The sequence below is a fragment of the Pseudophryne corroboree genome, chromosome 5 (genome assembly GCF_028390025.1).
Source record: "Pseudophryne corroboree isolate aPseCor3 chromosome 5, aPseCor3.hap2, whole genome shotgun sequence".
NCBI lineage: Eukaryota > Metazoa > Chordata > Amphibia > Anura > Myobatrachidae > Pseudophryne > Pseudophryne corroboree.
In genome coordinates, this window is record NC_086448.1 from 744,228,377 (window position 1) to 744,251,017 (window position 22,641).

At 47.9% G+C, this 22,641-nt stretch overlaps 1 protein-coding gene across 2 annotated transcripts in view; it reads right to left on the reverse strand.

Annotated features, from left to right (window-relative positions):
• Positions 1 to 22,641, reverse strand: part of VIRMA (vir like m6A methyltransferase associated) — a 95,907-nt gene that overhangs the window by 9,824 nt on the left and 63,442 nt on the right. For both annotated transcript variants that reach the window (XM_063924116.1, XM_063924115.1), the window contains 9 exons: positions 11,379 to 11,923; positions 11,010 to 11,245; positions 9,198 to 9,447; positions 8,899 to 9,116; positions 7,728 to 7,860; positions 7,344 to 7,484; positions 7,106 to 7,266; positions 455 to 551; positions 126 to 289 (listed from right to left, as the gene is read on the reverse strand). In XM_063924116.1, the coding sequence (XP_063780186.1) occupies positions 126 to 289; positions 455 to 551; positions 7,106 to 7,266; positions 7,344 to 7,484; positions 7,728 to 7,860; positions 8,899 to 9,116; positions 9,198 to 9,447; positions 11,010 to 11,245; positions 11,379 to 11,923 (1,945 nt within the window). The remainder of the gene's footprint in view (positions 1 to 125; positions 290 to 454; positions 552 to 7,105; positions 7,267 to 7,343; positions 7,485 to 7,727; positions 7,861 to 8,898; positions 9,117 to 9,197; positions 9,448 to 11,009; positions 11,246 to 11,378; positions 11,924 to 22,641) is intronic.

Here is a 22,641-nt window from a genome sequence, read left to right on the forward strand (position 1 = left end):
TACTGAAGTTAAAAGTCAAAAAGTGTCTAAATCCTTAGTATGCCAATCAAAGGTTATTTCGCATACATAACTTTTTACTCCATTGTGCCAGGGAAGATAATCCCGCTCATCCGTTTGTAACCCACCTTGTAATAAAGGTCTCATTTTTGTGCTTTCCCAGTTTAAACCCTTTGGTGGTTTTCGTCCGACCCGGTGAAGACGGCTCCAACATAAAGGATTTTTCCAGCTCTGCTCTTAAGTCAAAGTCACTGCAGCATTTTGCAGAAAGGTCAATTAAATCAACTTTCACCTTTAAATAATAGAAATATCCATATTACAACATGCAGATTGCAACTTTATAAAAACATATACAAGGTCAGATTGCACCATCTAGCTTGTGTTTGCTGTACATTACACTGGACTATAAGATGAGATAGTGCGGTCAGCACAATGGTCTGGTAGAAAGACTGTATACCGTGTCTAGATCAACATCTGCATCTTCCGGTTGGAATGGTGAAAATGATAAAGATTTCAGCTGCTCGTCCATCACTTCTGCTAGAACGTACACAGATCTACAAAGACATAAATGTAATGAATAGAAATACAGGGACGGTGAAAGAAAAGTTAACTTATCCAGTAGAGACTAAGGACTACATACATACATACATACATACATACATACATACATTACAGCATTTAAAAAGAGGATTTTGGTACTTACCGATAAATCCATATCTCTGAATCCTCTAGGGGACACTGGAGCATTCTTAGACATTAGGGGTGTGAAGCTTGCAACCGGAGGTGTGGCACAATCTAAAAATTAGCATTGTCTGCACAGCCGGCTCCTCCCCCTTCACATCCCTCCTCCCTCAGTTTGAAAAATTTGACTGAGAGAATAGTACATGACACTATAGCACATGGCGAGGAACCGAACCGTACAACATATCAAACAGCATCCAAGAACTCTTAACCGAATAACCAACGCTGTTTGCACGAACTGTTTTAACAAGAACTTTGAACACAGCAGGTTGACAGCACCGAGGCGGGCGTCCAGTGTCCCCTAGAGGATTCAGAGAAATGGATTTATCGGTAAGTACCAAAATCCTCTTTTCTCTTTCATCCACTAGGGGACACTGGAGCATTCTTAGACATTAGGGGACGTACCAAAGTTATCCCCCAGGGAGGGAGTGCTGTCGATGGCCTGTTAAACTAAACGTCCGAACTTAAGTCTCCGGACGCAAAGGTATCAAGTTTGTAAAAGTTTGCGAACATGTGGTCTAAAGACCACGTCGCCGCTCTGTAAAGTTGAGTAGTGGAAGCACCTCTGACAGCCGCCCATGAGGCACCCACTGATCGGGTGGTATGAGCACCCGTCCGAACCGGAACCTGTTTACCACAGGAAATATAAGCTTGCCGAATGGCAATTCTAATCCATCTAGACAAAGACTGTTGAGATGCTGGCCAACTCTTCTGTGGCCCATCATAAAGACAAACAAAAGGTCCGACTCTCTGAAGGACGACATAACTTGTACGCACACCTGTAAAGCTGAGGACACGTCCCCATCTGCGAGACCCGGAAAGATGGGACCACAATTGTCTGGTTTACGGGAAACCCCGAAACAACCCTAGGAAGGAAAACTGCTCTTGTACGGAGTTCTGCCCTATCCTCATGAAAAATTAAAAAGGGACTCTTACACGTTGAGGCTCCCAACTCCGAAAACCCGCCTGGCCGAAGCCAAGGCAAGCAATAATGTGACCATCCAAGGGAGATACGTCAGGTCTGTTCTTGCTAACGGCTCAAAAATTGGCGATGACCAAATTTCCAACATTCAATTTAAGTCCCAATGCGCAGCGGGAGGATGAAAAGGGGGTTGGATCCTCAGAACCCCCTGTAAAAAGGTTTGAACCGCTGGCAAGGATGCTACCCGCTGTTGAAATAGGATGGAGAGCGCCGAAGCTTGAACCTTCAGAGAGCCCAGCCTCAGTCCTATATCTAGACCGGTCTTAAGGAAAAGTAGAAGTCTGGATAAGTGGAAGTTCGTAGAATTCCACCCACGTTCTTGCTATTTCTGGGTTTCAATAGCCACGCCGGTAAACGCAGCCTGTCTGGGCGGTGGAACTGTCCCGGAGATAGCAGGTCCTCTCTCTCTGAAGTAACCGCCAAGGATCTTCCGCTAGTAACCCTCGCAGGTCGGGGTACCAACTCCTGCGGGGCCAATCTGTGCGATGAGAATTGCCCACACATCTTCTGTTCAACCTTGTCAGAACTCTGGGTATGAGTGGGAAAGGTGGGAAGATGTAAACCTTCTTGTAACACCAAGGTTAACGCGTCCACTCTGCAGCTGGATCTCTTGTCCTGGACACATATCTGGGTAGCTGATGGTTTTTCCGAGACGCCATTAGGTCGACTTGAGGTAGACCATCAAAAATCCGTGGATGTAGGCACCACTCTCCCGGATGCATGTCTTGTTGACCAAGATAATCTGCTTCCCAGTGTTCCACACCTGGAATGAACACTGCCGAGAGGAAGATGTTTCGCCTTTCTGTCCACAAGATCCTTGTGGCTGCCTTTAATGCCATCCTGCTCTTTGTTCCTCCTTAACTGTTTATGTAAGCCGTCGTCGTGACATTGTCCGACTGTATCTTGACGTGTTGACCCGTGACCAGGTCTTCGGCTAAGAGAAGCGCATTGTGTACTGCTCTCCATTCGAGTATGTTTATTGGTAGGCTGCTCTTTAGTAATGTCCATCTGTCCTGAAACTGATGGTCCTCGAAGACGGCACCCCAACCTCTGAGACTGGCATCCGTCCATGTGTCTCTACCAAATCTTGTAGTAGTGCATGGCTGTGACCGGCTCCCTAGCGCCAATCCTCGTATGAATGGCCTTTCCTGGTATCACCTTGTCAGGATCCTCCAAACCCAAATGCCGAATCTCCTGCCTGCTGCGAGACTCTTGTGCAACGACCATCAAATTAAGGAGGGTCGTATGCGTGGTGGAAGCTGGATTCTCCAATGGAGCAGCTAGTGTGAACCTGCTCCCTGAGCAATGAGGTTCAACTGGAATGGTCGGGAATGAAGTCTGCCGTTGGAGAACGTTGAACGATACCACCATCTTCCCGAGAAGTTGTACACAGGGATATAGAGAAACCGTTTGTGTCCTCAGTACCTGAGCCACTACTCTTTGTAAGTCCTGGACCTCAGTCTCCGGTAGGAATACTCTCAAACGTACCGTGTCCAAGATGAGATCGAGGAATTGAATCCGCTGAGTTGGTATAAGGTCGGATTTCTGGAAATTCACAATCCATCCATGTTGAACGAGAAAGTGATGAGATGTCTGAACATCTCTGATCAGCTGTTCTTGAGACGATGCCTTGATCAGTAGGTCGTCTAGATAAGGTATAATCATGAACCCCGACCGTCTCAATCTTGCAACCATGACTGCCATAATCTTCGTAAAGATTCTTAGGGCTGATGATAGACCGAACGGCAAGACCCTGAATCGGTAGTGATCCGTCACCAGTGCGAACCCTAAGTAAGCCTGGTGAGGAGTCCAGATTGGGATATGCATCCTTTATGTCCATGGATACCATGAACTCGCCCCGTTTCAAACCTGCAATGACCGATTGGATTGATTCCATCTTGAATTTGTAGACCCTTAGAAACTGGTTTAAAACTCTTTAAATTTAGTATTGGTCTGACCGTCCCGTCTGGCATCGGCACGACAAAAAGATTGTAATAGAAACCCGTTCCTCTAAGAGAGGCTGGAACCTGGGTAATGACTTCCGACCGTAGCAATTTTTGAATTGCTGTCAGTAATGTTTTTGCTTTGTGAGGGCACTGAGGCAATACCATCATAAAAAGACTGACTGAGTCCTCTGTTGAAAATCCAGTTTGTACCCCTTGGGGATTAGGTAGTTTATCCGAAGTTATGGTGAGGTTTCGGCTCAGACGTCCCGAAAACAATGCGCCCACCAAGGGAGACCCCAGGTGATCTGGTAGGCCGTCCTGCCACGGTTTTGTCAGCAGGTTTACCCTGCTTTCTGGTCGTTGTCTGTGAACAGCCTCTACCTCTGGCTCTATGTGTTTGTGTACCGAAAACCCCCTCCTCGGGCTTGAAGGGACTACGATCTAAATGAATTAAACATTGGTCCCGAATAACCTCTCCTAACCTGTGGAGTGGTTCTCGTATTAAGGAGTAGGAAGGAAGGGGGACCTCCCTGCCGTAGCTCGTGAAATCCACTTGTCCAACTCTGGCCCGAAAAGCACTTCACCCCTAAAGGGGATGGATTCCACTGCCTTCTTGGTGTCAGAGACTCCCTGTATGCAGAGAAGCACGATGCTATCCCACTAATATCCTATGAGGCTTGACACAAGTCTGAAGCTGATTCTCTAAGGCATTCCGGCAGTTGGGTAATTTCTTCCAAGCTATTTTCCTCCTCAATAGCCTGTACAATACGTCCAGACCAAGCTCTCATGGCCTTGTTAACTCAAGCAAAGACGCTCGTAGGTCTCTGTGCTGCACCTGCTGCTACAAAAAAATTGACCTTAAAGCCGTGTCAATCTTACTGTCTGAAGCACTTTAAGGTCGTTACATTAGGTATTGGTAAGATTGTCTCCTTTGACAACCTTCCTAGAGATTTAAACTCTTGCAGTTTAGTATCTTAAGCGCTTCTATAAGGAAATCTAGACCCGTAACCTCTGGGTCCTCCTCCTGAGTATTGACATCAAAGTCTCAATTAAGTCGCCTTAATGTATGACCAGACCCCTCTCCGACTAGAATTGTGAGGTGTCTCTGACCGCCTTGCGCCATTATTTATTGTACGCTGGCGGTGTTAAGTTAAACAGAAATTCTCCCTAGCTTTGAAATCCCTCAGCCCCGTCAGACTGATGTCTGCGGGATTCTTCTCTTGGGATTATTTGCCAGGGCTTGTTCCCATGCCCCTGTTGGAATACTGCTTCCGGGTTTAGCGTCCTTATGAATCGCATATCCCGGAGCTGCCCCCGTAGTGTTGTTATTACACTTGTTTGTGGTGCTTTAACCACTGAGCGCACCGTAAAGCTTTTCCTCCTTTTATAATAGGAATGGAAACACCATAACGGATGATGGGCGAAAGGTACACTGGATACACCTGGTTGATTTTTTTTGTCTTTTTATAAAAAATCATACTAAAAAAATAAAATAAAAAAATTATTTTAACATTAGCTTTGTTGCAACCCCCGCACACCCAACTGTTTTTTCAGCTGTGAGGCCGGGTTTGTGATCCAGTCGTTTCTTTTATTCTCTCAGGATCTGTGTATCAGAAGTCCTTTGAAAATATAGATTATCCTCATTAAAAACACATTGAAAATCCATTGCAGCAGAGCCTAAATTCCCAGTAGAGGGAGCAACATCTCTATTATAAAGAATCCCTCCCTCCATCCTGATTTGCTGTCCCTAGTGGGGCGTCAGCTAACCTGTTGGCGCCTCTTCTGTATTGAAAGATGGCCACCACTGAAAATTTTTTATCACTTCATTAAAACAACCTTAGCGCCCCTTCAGCATGTTTAAGCTTCTGTTTGGGGCTTAATGTGTTGGTGCCTCCTGATGAGCCACTGAGGCTTTAGCATGCCGCTGTCATAGAGTCCCCCCCCCGCTTAGCCCACCGTGCCCTTTGTACTACTAGTGCAACAGTGGGAGGTTTGCAGGGGCATAGTACATGGCGAGCATTGGGGAGCCACGGCTTCCAGCCGCTACCTCACTGCCAGCGAAGGGAGATGGGGCGGCTGTGGAAGAGACCGGCAAGGCTGCTTCCAGCCGCAAAATGTCCCGGCATCACCTGAAGGGGGCGCGGAGGAGGCAGCCGCGTTACGTCCTTCTCCGAGACCGAAGGCAGCGGATTGCAGAGACCGGTGGGACTACAGCCTCCAGCTGCAAGATGTCCCGGAATCAGCGGAAGGGAGGCGGAGGGGTAAGCTGCGTTGCTTCCACCTCCGATAATGAAAGCAGCTAGGCGATCGCAGAGCCCGGCGGGACTGATGGTTCCCAGCCGCGAGGTGTCCTGCGCCAGTGGAGGGAGGGAGGGGGGACGACGGAGGAAGCTGCGCTGCAGAGCCAGGGCTTAGAGCCAGAAGACAGCAGCGTGAAGAGCGGGTTTTGGTGGCGGGGGTAAGTGCCAGTGGGACTGCTGCCTGGTGAGATTAACTAGGGCCCTTAACAACCAGTACTCACTGCCCGTGATCCTGTGCTGCTCTGTGCTCAGGATTTTCTGCGGAGAGATGCAGGTCCCCTTTATTAGGGATCATTGTCTCTCAAGATTAAAGACATTTGTCCCCCTTTTCATTAGGTTGACCAGTCTCTGTGTTCCTTGTAGAAATAAAAATAAAAACTTTTTCTGTGGAGCATAGCTCCTATGTGCTTCACCTTCAAGCACAATTTTTCAAACTGAGGGAGGAGGGATGTGAAGGGGGAGGAGCCAGCTGTGCAGACAATGCTAATTTTTAGATTGTGCCACACCTCCGGTTGCAAGCTTCACACCCCTAATGTCTAAGAATGCTCCAGTGTCCCCTAGTGGATGAAAGAGAAATAATATTAACACCACACTGCTTTCAATGTCTTCTATAACAAAAATGCCATGCTTTCAATCAGATGTACTAAAATGAACAGAATAGTAAAAAAAAAAAAAAAAACGCATGCACTTCCAGTCTACCTATGTAGTCATCTATTTAACTTAACCCTTTCACAAGCAAGTCTACTGGGGAGCTTATATCAGTCACTTTACAGGGAACTAATGATTACATTGTTATTTCATTCCTCCACTCTCCAACGTCACACTGTTCACTTATGTTTCTACAACAGGCCCCCCCTGTACTAAGGTACACATAATGCAGTCTTTTAGTCTGTTTTGATACATATGGGTAACTCTATAGTGCACAGATTTATGGGTTAACAGTCAATAGGACTTATGAATAGTTCTACTAGTGACAGTATTAACAAATGAGTGTGACTTGGTCTGTGTGCCCTTTCAGCCTCAGAAGAAGGGATTTAACCATTAAGCACAAACAACCCTGGTTTCCTTTAGCAGTTGGGGGTTACATATAATGGGGAGCCCCCCTGAATGGAAGGGGAAGAAAGCTTAGGCAGAGTTACCTGTTATTAAACAGATTCTGCAGAGAGTCTGTTGCAGGCAGAACTGGCTCCACCTCCTGGTCACTCAGTGGTAAAGGCTCTTTGGCTGTTTCAAGTATCTGTCTAAATCCAGCCACATTGTCCAGCAGAGACTCCAAATTCTCATCTTCTTTTGACTGCTCCTACAATGACACCGCAGTCAGCAAAAGGGTTTCACGTTGCATAGCTACTCCGCCAAAACCTGAACACCCAAACTCACCAGAACAAGCTTCTCCAAGTCTAGCAGGTTCTGTGCTGGTTCTTCTTTGCCAAGAAGTAGTTGTTTTATCTCGCCAGGGCTGAGCCCGAGGGTCTTTGGGGGGTGAGCGTTGTCTACTTCCATCAGTCCTCCATCGTCAGTCTGCACAATGAGAGTTATGCACAGAAACCTTGGTTTAATTTGAGTGACTCAAGTCTAACATTGATCAGTGGCACAACAGAATGGTAACAAGGATGACCATTCCTGCAGCAAGGTCATTAACATTTCAAAGTCAGAACAAAAACGGAGACAACAATATTGTATAACCCAAGAATATACTGTAGTTAAATAACCTGATTGCAGATGGACAGTTTGGAAGGCATTGGATAGAGCAGGTCTACTTACCATTGGGTCAGAGTTCAGTATCTGTCTCATGAAGTCCAAAAATGAGGAGGCCAATTCCCCAGTGTCTTTTCCAAACCCACATACTACTCTTTTCAGAAGTAAGTAGATAGCATTGTTGTGCCGTCTGAGGGAGCTGAAACGCATATGGTTACATCAGTGAGCACTTAGGTTATAGAAATCCAGTGGTAACTGCATCAAACAGGGATGGACCTATATTTATAAGGGTGAATCTTCATTGTGGGATCCATATAATGGAGGAGAACGAATCAGTGCTGACACAGATACACAGGATGCGGCCAGGAAATTATTGAACTGGTTAAACAACACATAAGACAAATCCTGAAATTCAGTAAGAATCTTACACTGTATGAAGAAATATGATAAAACCCAGTAACACTCATAGAAGGAAACTGCTTATTCCTTAGTTGTATATTTCTTACAGATGCCAAACACCCAATAATGCTATGGGCACACATCTAAATAATAACTGTACACGGTCTGTATGGATAACGGCTTCTACTTTGGAGGGAGGGGAGGGAGAGAAGGCTGAGTGGTCAGAGAGAAGGGACCACGAGACAGTACGGGTACGGTCAGGGTGAGTGAGTGTGTTTGTGTTTCCCCCCAGGTTCAACTCATTCTACTTTACGCACATAATTGGAAATGGGGAGGCTTAAATACCGGAAAAGATATTCCTTATTGTAAGATTAAAGATGTAAATGAGGTCTGTTTTCAAACATAAATCATCATCATCATGTAAGGAGACACATGGAGTTATCAGACAAGCCGGAAATAATGATTTATAGGTAAGCAAAGTGTTGTGTGAATACCATAGCAACCAGACACGACTTATTGTATAGACCTTTACAGCGGCGGCTGCAGGGAACCAAGCAGTTTCTGTCTAATAACAAACGACAGATCCAGGGGCTGATGGCACCAATACTCCCATCAGGAGATAATATTACAGGACCCCCATCTGAAAGCTAAATGGAGCAAAGGATTCTCCTACATTGTAGAAGTCCTTTAAACTGTCCATTGGGTTAAACATTGAGGAGGTTTTTTCTCCATTTAAAATTGTGCAACAGAGCCCTTTGTGCTTTTATGATAATCTTTCGCCACAAATAAAAAAAAATGGTCACCAGCCTAGGTATGGTTACATAAGGCTTTCAATTACCCCTTCAAGTGGTAGAAGCCATAATCGTGCTCCGACAGGAACATCATAGTCCTGATACAGGTAAGTAGGGATGTGTAGGTGCTGTCATTGTTCGCTAAAGTCTCAAACAAACTATCGCAGATGGAAGGCAGATGATCTTTGTTGGGCAAACAGTTGGAAAGCTGTTCTAACTCCGACACGGGAGCTTCTCCTGAGCTTGGTATACTGAGGGCAATATCCTAAGAGAGAATAATTCCATGTTACAATACAAGTAAGTAAACTGCTGACATTCGGGTACATGGGTAGAAAAGGAAGCGTACCTGGTCGCAGAGGTACTGCACAATGGATGCAACATACTCTGCACACTGCTGATGGATGACATTGTCACCTGAAGACTTCATCAAGGTCAGCAGCTCCTGGAAAAGCTCAGTATAGCGCTCATCGCCTTTTCCTCCGTTTATTAGGTGTAAAATGACCACTTTGCACGCTCTGTGGGACGCTAAGGAGTCCAGGAGAGCGAGGAGCCGCGCCGTCTGACCTGTAAACGGTTTCTCCTTCTCATCTGGACCGCTGAAATAAATAGTAACAGGCTCTCAGCAAACTAGGTGTCAAACTCTTCAGCTATACACTCATTATTACATATATTAGGACACATGTGCCTGCATATTACAGAGAATACGTCTTTATTGCCTCAAATGAGGTCTCAACACTTCTGCTGGTCAGTGCAATTACACAACTCCCGCACACAAATCAAGAACAGACAAAATTTGTGTTTATTTTTCGTCCAATTGGGAGACGAAAGGAAATTTGGGTGTATAGAGTCTTTAATTGGGTTGAGATGGATAGACTGGCAGACGGAATGCCGGCGGTCAGAATCCAGACCACGGCATCCCGATCATCAAAATCCCGACAGGGACACTTTACTTCCAACAGCCCCCTAATCCTAACTGTTTGCGGCATAAACCTAACCCTTCCCTAGTGGTGCCTAATCCCAACCCCTTCTCCCAACTGCCTAACCCTAACCTCCCCAAGCCCGCAGCCTCCCTCCACCCCCCCCCCTTTAAATTTCCATCCTGGGCTAAGTATCTTTCCCAGTAGACAGCTGAGCTCTCTCAGGTAACCGCATATCCACTGAGGTGGACGAGGGTACCCACCTGCAGGGGGAGCTTTGAGATATCTTAGAAGCTTCCAGTGCCCCCCAGTATAAACTGACATTTTCTCTGCGTCCATAGGCCAACACTGGGAGCCCACCCATTTACATTATAGATGTATTTTTATGGTTCACTGTTGCAGGACGACTTTGGTTTTATTTTCTCTCATTTCTTTTAATCCTCTCCATCCTGTTCTGTGGGGCTTGGTTAGTACGAAAACTGGATTCTAACAGGCAAGGGTGGTAGAAGGGTCTCCCAACCCAATGAACTGAGAGAAAAGGATTTAACTTAAGCGTAGATAAAACACTTTTACACAACTAGCAGAACCAAGTCCAGAAACAGGAAATAGAAGAACATTCAGAAATCTGATACTACTTTGTTGATAGATGCTTCCAATGTAAGAGTGTTTCAGCCAATCATGTAACGCCTCAATGATTCTACTCGACTTAGGCCAGGTACACACTTACGTGATATCTGCATGACTTATCGCTTCCGGGCAAATTGGAACTACAAATCGTGCAGTGTGTATGCCCGAACGCTCCAGTGACTCGCGCATGATAGCTTCTGTTTGGCCGTGAGTGCGAAGTGGTGCAGTGTAATAAAAGACAGACCGAGACGTCGTTCTATCGTTCATTACATCACACAGAGTGTACCGGCAATCTCGTATGGTCTGGAACAAAGGGGATTCGTCCCGGGCAAATTGCCCATAGTTCTAATGTGTACCCAGCCTTAGTCATTAAAGACATGTCATTACGGAGGATGTTTCAGTGTATAAACATGTGTAAACAATTTAACATTGTAGAATCATGCCTTACTTGGTTCCAACACAATTGTGTGTTGAAACTACAGATCAGAAAAAAAAAAAAAAAAAAAAAAACTAAAGTAACATATAGCACGTAAGTTGGATATTGCTCTGACTTGAGAAAAACAAAAACATTACAAAAGCAATTAAAGTACAATTTCGTCATCAACTTTACATACCACTGCCGATCTTCCACAATGAGATCCAGCACTGTCCTCATGATCAGAATAGCAGTTGGGGTGGCAAGATCACACAGCTGGATGCAGATGCGTCTGATCATATGCTCCAGGGGTTGACACGATGTCCCAGAGAAGGACCTCACAATGTCCTGTAGAAGCTTTGCCTGTACGTGCAGATGCATGCTCCACAGCTTCCTGGTGTTCAGAGCCACTGCAATGTCTTGTGGTTCAATAGTCTGGAAAACAAGCCAAAATTTAGTTTCTGGAGTAATTCTTTGCAGAACAATGCCTGCTGTTTGTTGTTTAAACTTGTAAACCCTATGGACCTATTCTGCAGTCAAGATAAACCACCATGACCAGAACCGTTACCTGCGTTGTCTGCATGGGAAGTGGAAAAGGTAGAAGCTCGGATAGTATGATGAGCCCAGAGAAGAAGCCTTCAGGTACTTTTAAGACAGAGGAAAGGACTTCTTTCAGCATCAATGACCACGTATTGTTGGCCAAAGTCTCCTCAGAGATAGTCAACTTTTCATTGACTCCTTGCGTAAAGGTCAGTAAGATGTCTATGATATCATTCTGTATTTTTTGCTCCTCTCCATCCAGCCGCCCAGAAAGAGGTATAGAACATAGAAGCATGTGCAAGTTGACCAGCGTGCATGGGACCCGCATATCCTTGAACTCAAAGGAGCCGCCTCTCAGAAGCTCTGTCAGCATGGTCTTGAGCAGAGAAAGGGTGCAGCGAGCCACAGAGATGGTTACTGCCCGGTGAAGCGTGGTCCCAAGATTGACGTGGAGTCTCCACGGCTGGATAAGGATACTATTCATTTTCTGCAGTATTTTAATAAAAGTGTCCAGTCCCTCAGCAGAAAAGAGCTGAATAACAGCGAGACTCCACTTAAGATCCTTCTGTTGCCCTGGAAGGTCATAAAAGGCATATGATAAAACACTTGATGAAATACATGGATAAATACGTTGTCTCTGCCTGCCAATGGCTAATTTCTTGCCAAAATTGTAGTTCCGCTCATTCCAATCCATCAATGCAATGTCTCCAGATCCAATGCCCTTCTTGCTCTTTCCATGGTTCAGAGTATTATCTGGATAGAGCCACTATAAACAGGGGGCACTGGAACTTGTCACATTGCACTGAGTATCTGATATGCATAGTGACAGCTTAGGAAGAGACGGGTATGGGTCGTTGGGTTGGGTCAACTTAGGTAGACAGTCATTGGGTCGACCATGGAAGGTCGACATGCACTAGGTCGACAGGTCAAAAGGTCGACATGGGTTTTTGGACTGTTTATGGTGTCGTTTTCTTCGGAAAGTGACGGAGAACCCCAATTAGTGCACCGCTTCGGGCAAGGTTACCGTTCCCCAATTGTAGTCCAAGTGGATCGTCAAGTATGAAAAAGTCCAAACAATGATTTAAAAAAACAAACAAAAAAAAAATAAGAATTTACTCACCGGTAATTCTATTTCTCGTAGTCCGTAGTGGATGCTGGGGACTCCGTAAGGACCATGGGGAATAGCGGCTCCGCAGGAGACTGGGCACAACTAAGAAAGATTTAGGACTACCTGGTGTGCACTGGCTCCTCCCTCTATGCCCCTCCTCCAGACCTCAGTTAGGAAACTGTGCCCGGAAGAGCTGACACAATAAGGAAGGGATTTGGAATCCCGGGTAAGACTCATACCAGCCACATCAATCACACCATACAACTCGTGATACTATATCCAGTTAACAGTATGAACAACAACTGAGCCTCACGAACAGATGGCTCATAACAACAACCCATTAGTTAGGCAATAACTATATACAAGTATTGCAGACAATCCGCACTTGGGATGGGCGCCCAGCATCCACTACGGACTACGAGAAATAGAATTACCGGTGAGTAAATTCTTATTTTCTCTGACGTCCTAGTGGATGCTGGGGACTCCGTAAGGACCATGGGGATTATACCAAAGCTCCCAAACGGGCGGGAGAGTGCGGATGACTCTGCAGCACCGAATGAGCAAACTCAAAGTCCTCCTCAGCCAGGGTATCAAACTTGTAGAATTTAGCAAATGTGTTTGAACCCGACCAAGTAGCAGCTCGGCAAAGTTGTAAAGCCAAGACCCCTCGGGCAGCCGCCCAAGAAGAGCCCACTTTACTCGTGGAATGGGCTTTTACAGATTTAGGATGCGGCAGTCCAGCCGCAGAATGTGCAAGTTGAATCGTACTACAGATCCAGCGAGCAATCGACTGCTTTGAAGCAGGAGTACACAACTTGTTGGGCGCATACATGATAAATAGCGAGTCAGTTTTCCTGACTCCAGCCGTCCTGGAAACATAGATTTTTAGGGCCCTGACTACGTCCAGCAACTTGGAGTCCTCCAAGTCCTTAGTAGCCGCAGGCACCACAATAGGTTGGTTCAAATGAAAAGCTGATACCACCTTAGGAAGAAATTGGGGACGAGTCCTCAATTCTGCCCTGTCCATATGGAAAATCAGATATGGGCTTTTACATGACAAAGCCGCCAATTCTGACACACGCCTGGCCGAAGCCAAGGCCAACAGCATGACCACTTTCCAGGTGAGATATTTTAATTCCACGGTTTTAAGTGGCTCAAACCAATGTGACTTAAGGAAATTCAAACACCACGTTGAGATCCCAAGGTGCCACTGGAGGCACAAAAGGGGGCTGAATATGCAGCACTCCTTTAACAAACGTCTGAACTTCAGACAGTGAAGCCAGTTCTTTTTGGAAGAAAATCGACAGAGCCGAAATCTGGACCTTAAAGGAACCTAATTTAAGGCCCATAGTCACCCCTGACTGTAGGAAGTGCAGAAATCGACCCAGCTGAAATTCCTCCATTGGGGCCCCTCTGGCCTCACACCACGCAACATATTTTCGCCATATGCGGTGATAATGGTTTGCGGTCACCTCCTTCCTAGCTTTAATCAGCGTAGGGATGACTTCCTCCGGAATGCCCTTTTCCTTTAGGATCCGGTGTTCAACCGCCATGCCGTCAAACGCAGCCGCGGTAAGTCTTGGAACAGACAGGGCCCCTGCTGCAGCAGGTCCCGTCTGAGCGGCAGAGGCCATGGGTCCTCTGAGATCATTTCTTGAAGTTCTGGGTACCAAGCTCTTCTTGGCCAATCCGGAACCACAAGTATGGTTCTTACTCCTCTCCTTCTTATTATTCTCAGTACCTTGGGTATGAGAGGCAGAGGAGGGAACACATAAACCGACTGGTACACCCACGGTGTCACTAGAGCGTCCACAGCTATCGCCTGAGGGTCCCTTGACCTGGCGCAATATCTGTTTAGCTTTTTGTTGAGGCGGGACGCCATCATGTCCACCTGTGGCCTTTCCCACCGGTGTACAACCATTTGGAAGACTTCTGGATGAAGTCCCCACTCTCCCGGGTGGAGGTCGTGTCTGCTGAGAAAGTCTGCTTCCCAGTTGTCCACTCCGGGAATGAACACTGCTGACAGTGCTAACACATGATTTTCCGCCCAGCGGAGAGTCCTTGTGGCTTCTGCCATCGCCATCCTGCTTCTTGTGCCGCCCTGTCGGTTTACATGGGCGACCGCCGTGATGTTGTCTGACTGGATCAGCACCGGCTGGTGTTGAAGCAGGGGTCTTGCCTGACTTAAGGCATTGTAAATGGCCCTTAGTTCCAGAATATTTATGTGTAGGGAAGTCTCCTGACTCAACCATTGTCCCTGGAAGTTTCTTCCCTGTGTGACTGCCCCCCCAACCTCGAAGGCTGGCATCCGTGGCCACCAGGATCCAGTCCTGTATGCCGAATCTGCGGCCCTCTAGAAGATGAGCACTCTGCAGCCATTACAGCAGCGACACTGCTGTTCTGGAGACCCTATCTCCAGAAGGATATAAATACATTAGAGAGTGTACAAAGAAGGGCAACTAAAATGGTGCATGGCCTACATCACAAAACTTACCCGGAAAGGCTAAAAGATCTTAACATGTATAGTTTGGAGGAGAGAAGGGAAAGGGGAGACATGATAGAAACTTTCAAATATATAAAGGGTCTTAACATAGTTCAGGAGGGAAACATTCTTCAAAGGAAAAGAAGTATTAGAACTCGAGGGCATACATTGAGACTGGAGGGGGGGAGGTTCAGGGGAAATTTAAGGAAAAATTACTTCACAGAAAGGGTAGTGGATAAGTGGAATAGCCTCCCATCAGAGGTGGTAGAGGCTAAGACTGTAGGGCAATTTAAACATGCTTGGGACAGGCATATGAATATCCTTACAAAGAATCAAGGTTAAAAAAGGGTTGAGATTGCCTAAAGGATAAAATAAAAAAGGGGCAGACTAGATGGGCCAAGTGGTTCTTATCTGCCGTCAAATTCTATGTTTCTATGACACCCTGGCCCTTGGAGACAGGGTTATCAGCCGATGCATCTGAAGATGCGATCCGGACCACTTGTCCAACAGATCCCACTGAAAGATCCTTGCATGGAACCTTCCGAATGGAATTGCTTCGTAAGAAGCCACCATCTTTCCCAGGACTCGCGTGCAGTGGTGCACAGACACCTGTCTTGGTTTTAGGAGGTCTCTGACTAGAGATGACAACTCCTTGGCTTTCTCCTCCGGGAGAAACACTTTTTTCTGTTCTGTGTCCAGAACCATCCCCAGGAACAGTAGACGCGTTGTAGGAACCAGCTGCGACTTTGGAATATTCAGGATCCAGCCGTGCTGTTGTAGCACTTCCCGAGCTAGTGCTACTCCGATCAACAATTGTTACCTGGACCTCGCCTTTATAAGGAGATCGTCCAAGTACGGGATAATTAAAACTCCCTTTTTCCGAAGGAGTATCATCATTTCGGCCATTACCTTGGTAAATACCCTCGGTGCCGTGGACAGACCAAACGGCAACGTCTGGAATTGGTAATGACAGTCAAGTACCACAAATCTGAGGTACTCCTGGTGAGAAGGGTAAATGGGGACATGCAGGTAAGCATCCTTGATATCCAGTGATACCATGTAATCCCCCTCGTCCAGGCTTGCAATCACCGCCCTGAGCGATTCCATTTTGAACTTGAACCTTCTTATATAAGTGTTCAAGGATTTTAAATTTAAAATGGGTCTCACCGAACCGTCCGGTTTCGGTACCACAAACATTGTGGAATAGTAACCCCGTCCTTGTTGAAGGAGGGGTACCTTGATTATCACCTGCTGAGAATACAGCTTGTGAATCGCCTCCAGCACTGCCTCCCTGTCCGGGGGAGCTGTCGGCAAGGCAGATTTGAGGAAACGGCGAGGGGGAGACGTCTCGAATTCCAGCTTGTACCCCTGAGATACTACTTGTAGAATCCAGGGATCCACCCGTGAGCGAGCCCACTGGTCGCTGAAGTTCTTGAGACGGGCCCCCACCGTACCTGGCTCCGCCTGTGGAGCCCCAGCGTCATGCGGTGGACTTAGAGGAAGCGGGGGAGGACTTTTGTTCCTGTGAACTGGCTGTATGTTGCAGCTTTTTCCCTCTACCTCTGCCTCTGGGCAGAAAGGACGCGCCTCTAACCCGCTGGGGCCGAAAGGACTGTACCTGATAATACGGTGCTTTCTTTGGCTGTGAGGGAACATGGGGTAAAAATGCTAACTTCCCAGCTGTCGCTGTGGAAACGAGGTCCGAGAGACCATCCCCAAACAACTCCTCACCCTTGTAAGGCAAAACTTCCATGTGCCTTTTAGAATCTGCATCTCCTGTCCACTGCCGAGTCCACAATCCTCTCCTGGCAGAAATGGACATTGCGTTTATTTTAGATGCCAGCCGGCAAATATCCCTCTGTGCATCTCGCATGTATAAGACTGAGTCTTTAATATGCTCTACGGTTAGCAATATAGTGTCCCTGTCTAGGGTATCAATGTTTTCCAACAGGGAATCTGACCACGCAGCTGCAGCACTGCACATCCATGCTGAAGCAATAGCCGGTCTCAGTATAATTCCTGAGTGTGTATATACAGACTTCAGGATAGCCTCCTGCTTTCTATCCGCGGGCTCCTTTAGGGCGGCCGTGTCCGGAGACGGTAGTGCCACCTTTTTTGACAGACGTGTGAGCGCTTTATCCACCCTAGGGGATGTCTCCCAACGTGACCTGTCCTCTGGCGGGAAAGGGTACGCCATTAGTAACTTTTTAGAAATTACCAGTTTCTTATCGGGGGAAGCCCACGCTTCTTCACACACTTCATTTAATTCATCAGATGGGGGAAAAACCACTGGAAGCTTTTTCTCCCCAAACATAATACCCTTTTTTGTGGTACCTGGGGTAATATCAGAAATGTGCAACACATTTTTCATTGCCGTAATCATATAACGAGTGGCTCTATTGGAATGTACACTAGTCTCATCATCGTCGACAATGGAGTCAGTATCCGTGTCGACATCTGTGTCTGCCATCTGAGGTAGTGGGCGTTTTAGAGCCCCTGATGGCTTTTGAGACACCTGGGCAGGCACGGGCAGAGAAGCCGGCTGTCCCACATCTGTTATGTCGTCAAACCTTTTATGTAAGGAGTTGACACTGTCGCGTAATTCCTTCCACATGTCCATCCATTCAGGTGTCGACCCCGAAGGGGGTGACATCACATTTATCGGCACTTGCTCCGCCTCCACATAAGCCTCCTCATCAAACATGTCGACACAGCCGTACCGACACACCGCACACACACAGGGAATGCTCTGACTGAGGACAGGACCCCAACAAAGTCCTTTGGGGAGACAGAGAGAGAGTATGCCAGCACACACCAGAGCGCTATATAATGCAGGGATACACACTACACACAGTGATTTTATCCCCTATAGCTGCTATAATACACAGTTTGCGCCTAAATTTAGTGCCCCCTCTCTCTTTTTTACCCTATTGAGCCTGGAAACTGCAGGGGAGAGCCTTGGGAGCGTCCTTCCAGCGGAGCTGAGAGAGGAAATGGCGCCAGTGTGCTGAGGGAGATAGCCCCGCCCCCTTCCCGGCGGACTTCTCCAGCTTTTTTCAGGATATTTTTGGCAGGGGATTTTACACATATATAGTCTTGCTGACTATATTATGTGTTTATTTGCCAATATAAGGTACTCTTATTGCAGCCCAGGGCGCCCCCCCCCAGCGCCCTGCACCCATCAGTGACCGGAGTGTGTGGTGTGCATGGGGAGCAATGGCGCACAGCTGCAGTGCTGTGCGCTACCTTAATGAAGACCGGAGTCTTCAGCCGCTGATTTTCTAAACGTTCTTCTTGCTTCTGGCTCTGCAAGGGGGACGGCGGCGCGGCTCCGGGACCGGACGACCGAAGCTGGGCCTGTGTTCGATCCCTCTGGAGCTAATGGTGTCCAGTAGCCTAAGAAGCCCAAGCTAGCTGCAAGCAGGTAGGTTCGCTTCTTCTCCCCTCAGTACCTCGTAGCAGTGAGTCTGTTGCCAGCAGATCTCACTGAAAATAAAAAACCTAAATATACTTTCTTTCTAAGAGCTCAGGAGAGCCCCTAGTGTGCATCCAGCTCGGCCGGGCACAAAATTCTAACTGAGGTCTGGAGGAGAGGCATAGAGGGAGGAGCCAGTGCACACCAGGTAGTCCTAAATCTTTCTTAGTTGTGCCCAGTCTCCTGCGGAGCCGCTATTCCCCATGGTCCTTACGGAGTCCCCAGCATCCACTAGGACGTCAGAGAAACTCATGTCGACCTTCAGTGGTCAACCTAATGACTGTCGACCTAACACCCGTATCCCGAAGAGACGGAGGGACTCACTAAAGAAGGGGCAGCAAGAAGCACTATTGCCTGCTGTGAGTGACAGAGAGGCACCACGGTATCTGGGAAATGCTGCACCCAGAGAGAGGACAATAAAGGAGCACAGAAAATTCTGCAACATATTTTGTATTTCATTTTGACGAGAAACAAAGAACAGGCTTTCTCTAACGTCCTTGAGGATGCTGGGACTCCGTAAGGACCATGGGGAATAGACGGGCTCCGCAGGAGATAAGGCACTTTAAGAAAGCTTTGGACTCTTGGTGTGCACTGGCTCCTCCCTCTATGCCCCTCCTCCAGACCTCAGTTTTACACTGTGCCCAGAGCAAGATGGGTGCACTGCAGAGAGCTCTCCTGAGTTCTATGCCTAGAAGCATTTTTGTTTGGATTTTTTTCTACTTTTTTACAGGGAGCACTGCTGGCAACAGGCTCCGTGCATCGAGGGACTGAGGAGAGAGGGGCAGACCTTCTTGTCTAAGATAGGCTCTGCTTCCTCGGCTACTGGACACCATTAGCTCCAGAGGGGGTGAACACAGGTTCTTACTGGGCGTCCACCCCCAGAGCCGCACCGCCGTTCTCCTCACAGAGCCAGAAGAACCGAAGTCAGAAGACGTCAGGCGGCAGAAGCCTTCAGCTTCACTGAGGTAACGCACAGCACTGCAGCTGTGCGTCATTGCTCCCATACACCTCACATACTCCGGTCACTGTAAGGGTGCAGGGCGCAGGGGGGGGGGGGGGGGGGGGGGGGCGCCCTGGGCAGCAATATAACACCTCTATTATGGCAAAAGACAATATACCTGTACAGGTGGGCACTGTACATGTATATAAAAGAGCCCCCGACATATTTTAGTAAGTTTGAGCGGGACAGAAGCCCGCCGCCGAGGGGGCGGGGCTTCTCCCTCAGCACTCACCAGCGCCATTTTCTCTCCACAGCACCGCTGAGAGGAAGCTCCCCGGACTCTCCCCTGCTTACACACGGTGAAGGGGTGTTTAAAAGAGGGGGGGGGCACATAATTGGCGGATAACATATTATACAGCGCGGCTGGGGGAAAAACATTTTGTGTTGGTCTCCAGGGTCATTGCGCTGGGGTGTGTGCTGGCATACTCTCTCTGTCTCTCCAAAGGGCCTTGAAGGGGATACTGTCTTCAGAAAAGAGGTTCCCTGTGTGTGTGTTAAGTGTGTCGGTACGCGTGTGTCGACATGTTTGACGAGGAAGGCTCGCTTAATGTGGTGGGGGAGTGCTTGAATGTCATGTCGCCGTCGGCAACACCGACACCGGAATGGGTAGATATGCTGAATGTCTTGAATGCAAATGTGAATCTATTGCATAAAAGATTAGGCAAGGCAGAAGCTAGGGATCAGTCAGGTAGCCAGTCCATGCCTGTCCCTGTGGCGCCAGGCCCTTCGGGGTCTCAGAAGCGCACCATATCCCAGATCGATGACACAGATACCGACACGGATACTGACTCTAGTGTCGACTATGAAGATGCATAATTACAGCCGAAGGTGGCAAAGGGTATACGGTACATGATTATTGCCATTAAAGAGGTTTTGCATATTACTGAGGAACCCCCTGACACGAGGGTACACATGTATAAAGGGAAAAAGCCTGAAGTCACCTTTCCATCCTTATTTGAACTAAGTGAATTGTGCGAAAAGGCTTGGGACTCTCCAGATAGGAGACCACAAGTTCCCAAAAGGATTCTCATGGCGTATCCTTTTCCACAAACAGATAGGATACGATGGGAATCTTCGCCTAAAGTAGACAAGGCGCTGACACGCTTGTCCAAAAAGGTGGCACTGCCTTCTCAGGATACAGCTTCCCTCAAGGATCCTGCTGATCGCAGGCAGGAAATTACCATGAAGCACATTTACACACATTCAGGTACTATTATTAGACCGGCTATGGCGTCGGCCTGGGTTTGTAGTGCGGTTGTGGCATGGGCAGACTCCTTATCTACGGAGATTCACACCTTAGATAGGGAGGCCATTCAAATGACCATAGAGCATATCAGAGATGCTGCCTTGTATATGAGGGATGCTCAGAGAGACATTTGTTTATTAAGCTCCAGAATAAATGCTATGTCTATTTCTGCTAGGCGGCTCTTGTGGACCCGACAGTGGACGGGAGACGCCGATTCAAAGCGGCATATGGAGTCCTTGCCTTACAAAGGGGAGGAGTTGTTTGGAGACGGCCTCTCGGACCTTGTCTCTACTGCTACGGCTGGTAAGTCGAATTTCTTACCTTATATCCCCCCGCAGCATACAAAAGAGGCACCTCATTATCAAATGCAGTCCTTTCGTTCCAATAAAAACAAAAAGGTACCTTTTTTTAGGGGATCGTCCTTTGTTGCCAGAGGGAAAGGCAGGGGAAAGAAGCTGCACACAGCTAGTTCCCAAGAGCAGAAGTCCTCCCCTGCATCTGCAAAGTCCACCGCATGACGCTGGGGCTTCCCGGGGGGAGGCAGATCTAGTGAGGGCTCGTCTTTGGTTTTTCAGCCACGTCTGGGTTCACTCGCAGGTGGATCCCTGGGCATTAGAGATTGTTTCTCAAGGATACAGGCTGGAATTCGAAGACTTGCTTCCTCGCCGGTTTTTCAAATCGGCTCTGCCGGCTTCCCCGTCAGAGAGGGAGCTAGTGTTGGCAGCAATCCAAAAATTGTATATTCAACAGGTGATTGTCACAGTTCCTCATCTCCAGCAAGGAGAGGGATATTACTCAACCCTGTTTGTGGTCCCGAAACCGGACGGTTCGGTCAGACCCATTTTAAACCTAAAATCCCTGAACCTGTACTTGAAGAGGTTCAAGTTCAAAATGGAATCACTCAGGGCGGTCATCGCCAGCCTGGAGGGGGGGGGGATTGGATAGTGTCCCTGGACATAAAGGATGCTTACCTTCATGTTCCGGTATTCCCCCCTCATCAGGCGTTCCTGAGATTTGCAGTGCAGGACTGTCACTACCAATTTCAGACGTTGCCGTTTGGGCTGTCCACGGCCCTGAGAATTTTCACCAAGGTAATGGCGGAAATGATGGTGCTCCTGCGCAAGCAGGGGGTCACAATTATCCCATACTAGGACGATCTCCTCATAAAGGCGAGATCTCGGGAGAAGTTGCTGGACAGCGTGTCTCTGTCCATGAAGACGTTGCAGTTGCACGGCTGGATTCTCAATATATCGAAGTCCCAGCTAGTCCCTACAACGCGTCTAACTTTTTTGGGCCTGATTCTAGACACAGACCAGAAAAAGGTTTTTCTTCCGGTCGAAAAGGTTCAGGAGCTCATAGCCCTGGTCAGGAACCTATTAAAACCAAAACAGGTTTCAGTGCATCATTGCACGCGGGTCCTGAGGAAGATGGTGGCTTCATACGAGGCCATCCCTTTCGGCAGGTTCCATGCGAGGACTTTTCAATGGGACCTCTTAGACAAGTGGTCCGGGTCCCATTTACAAATGCATCGAAGGATCACCCTGTCTCCCAGGACCAGGGTATCTCTCCTGTGGTGGCTGCACAGTGCTCACCTACTAGAGGGTCGCAGGTTCGGCATTCAGGACTGGGTCCTGGTGACCATGGACGCAAGCCTCCGAGGCTGGGGAGCAGTCACACTGGGAAGAAATTTCCAAGGTCTCTGGTCAAATCTAGAGACTTGTCTCCACATCAACGTCCTGGAGTTGAGGGCCATATACAACGCCCTGCGTCAAGCGGAGGAATTGTTTCGGGAAAAACCGGTTCTGATTCAGTCAGACAATGTCACGGCAGTGGCTCATATAAACCGCCAAGGCGGAACGAGGAGCAGAGTGGCCATGGCAGAAGCGACCAGGATTCTACGCTGGGCGGAAGGCCATGTAAGCGCGCTATCAGCAGTGTTCATCCCGGGGATGGACAACTGGGAGGCGGACATCCTCAGCA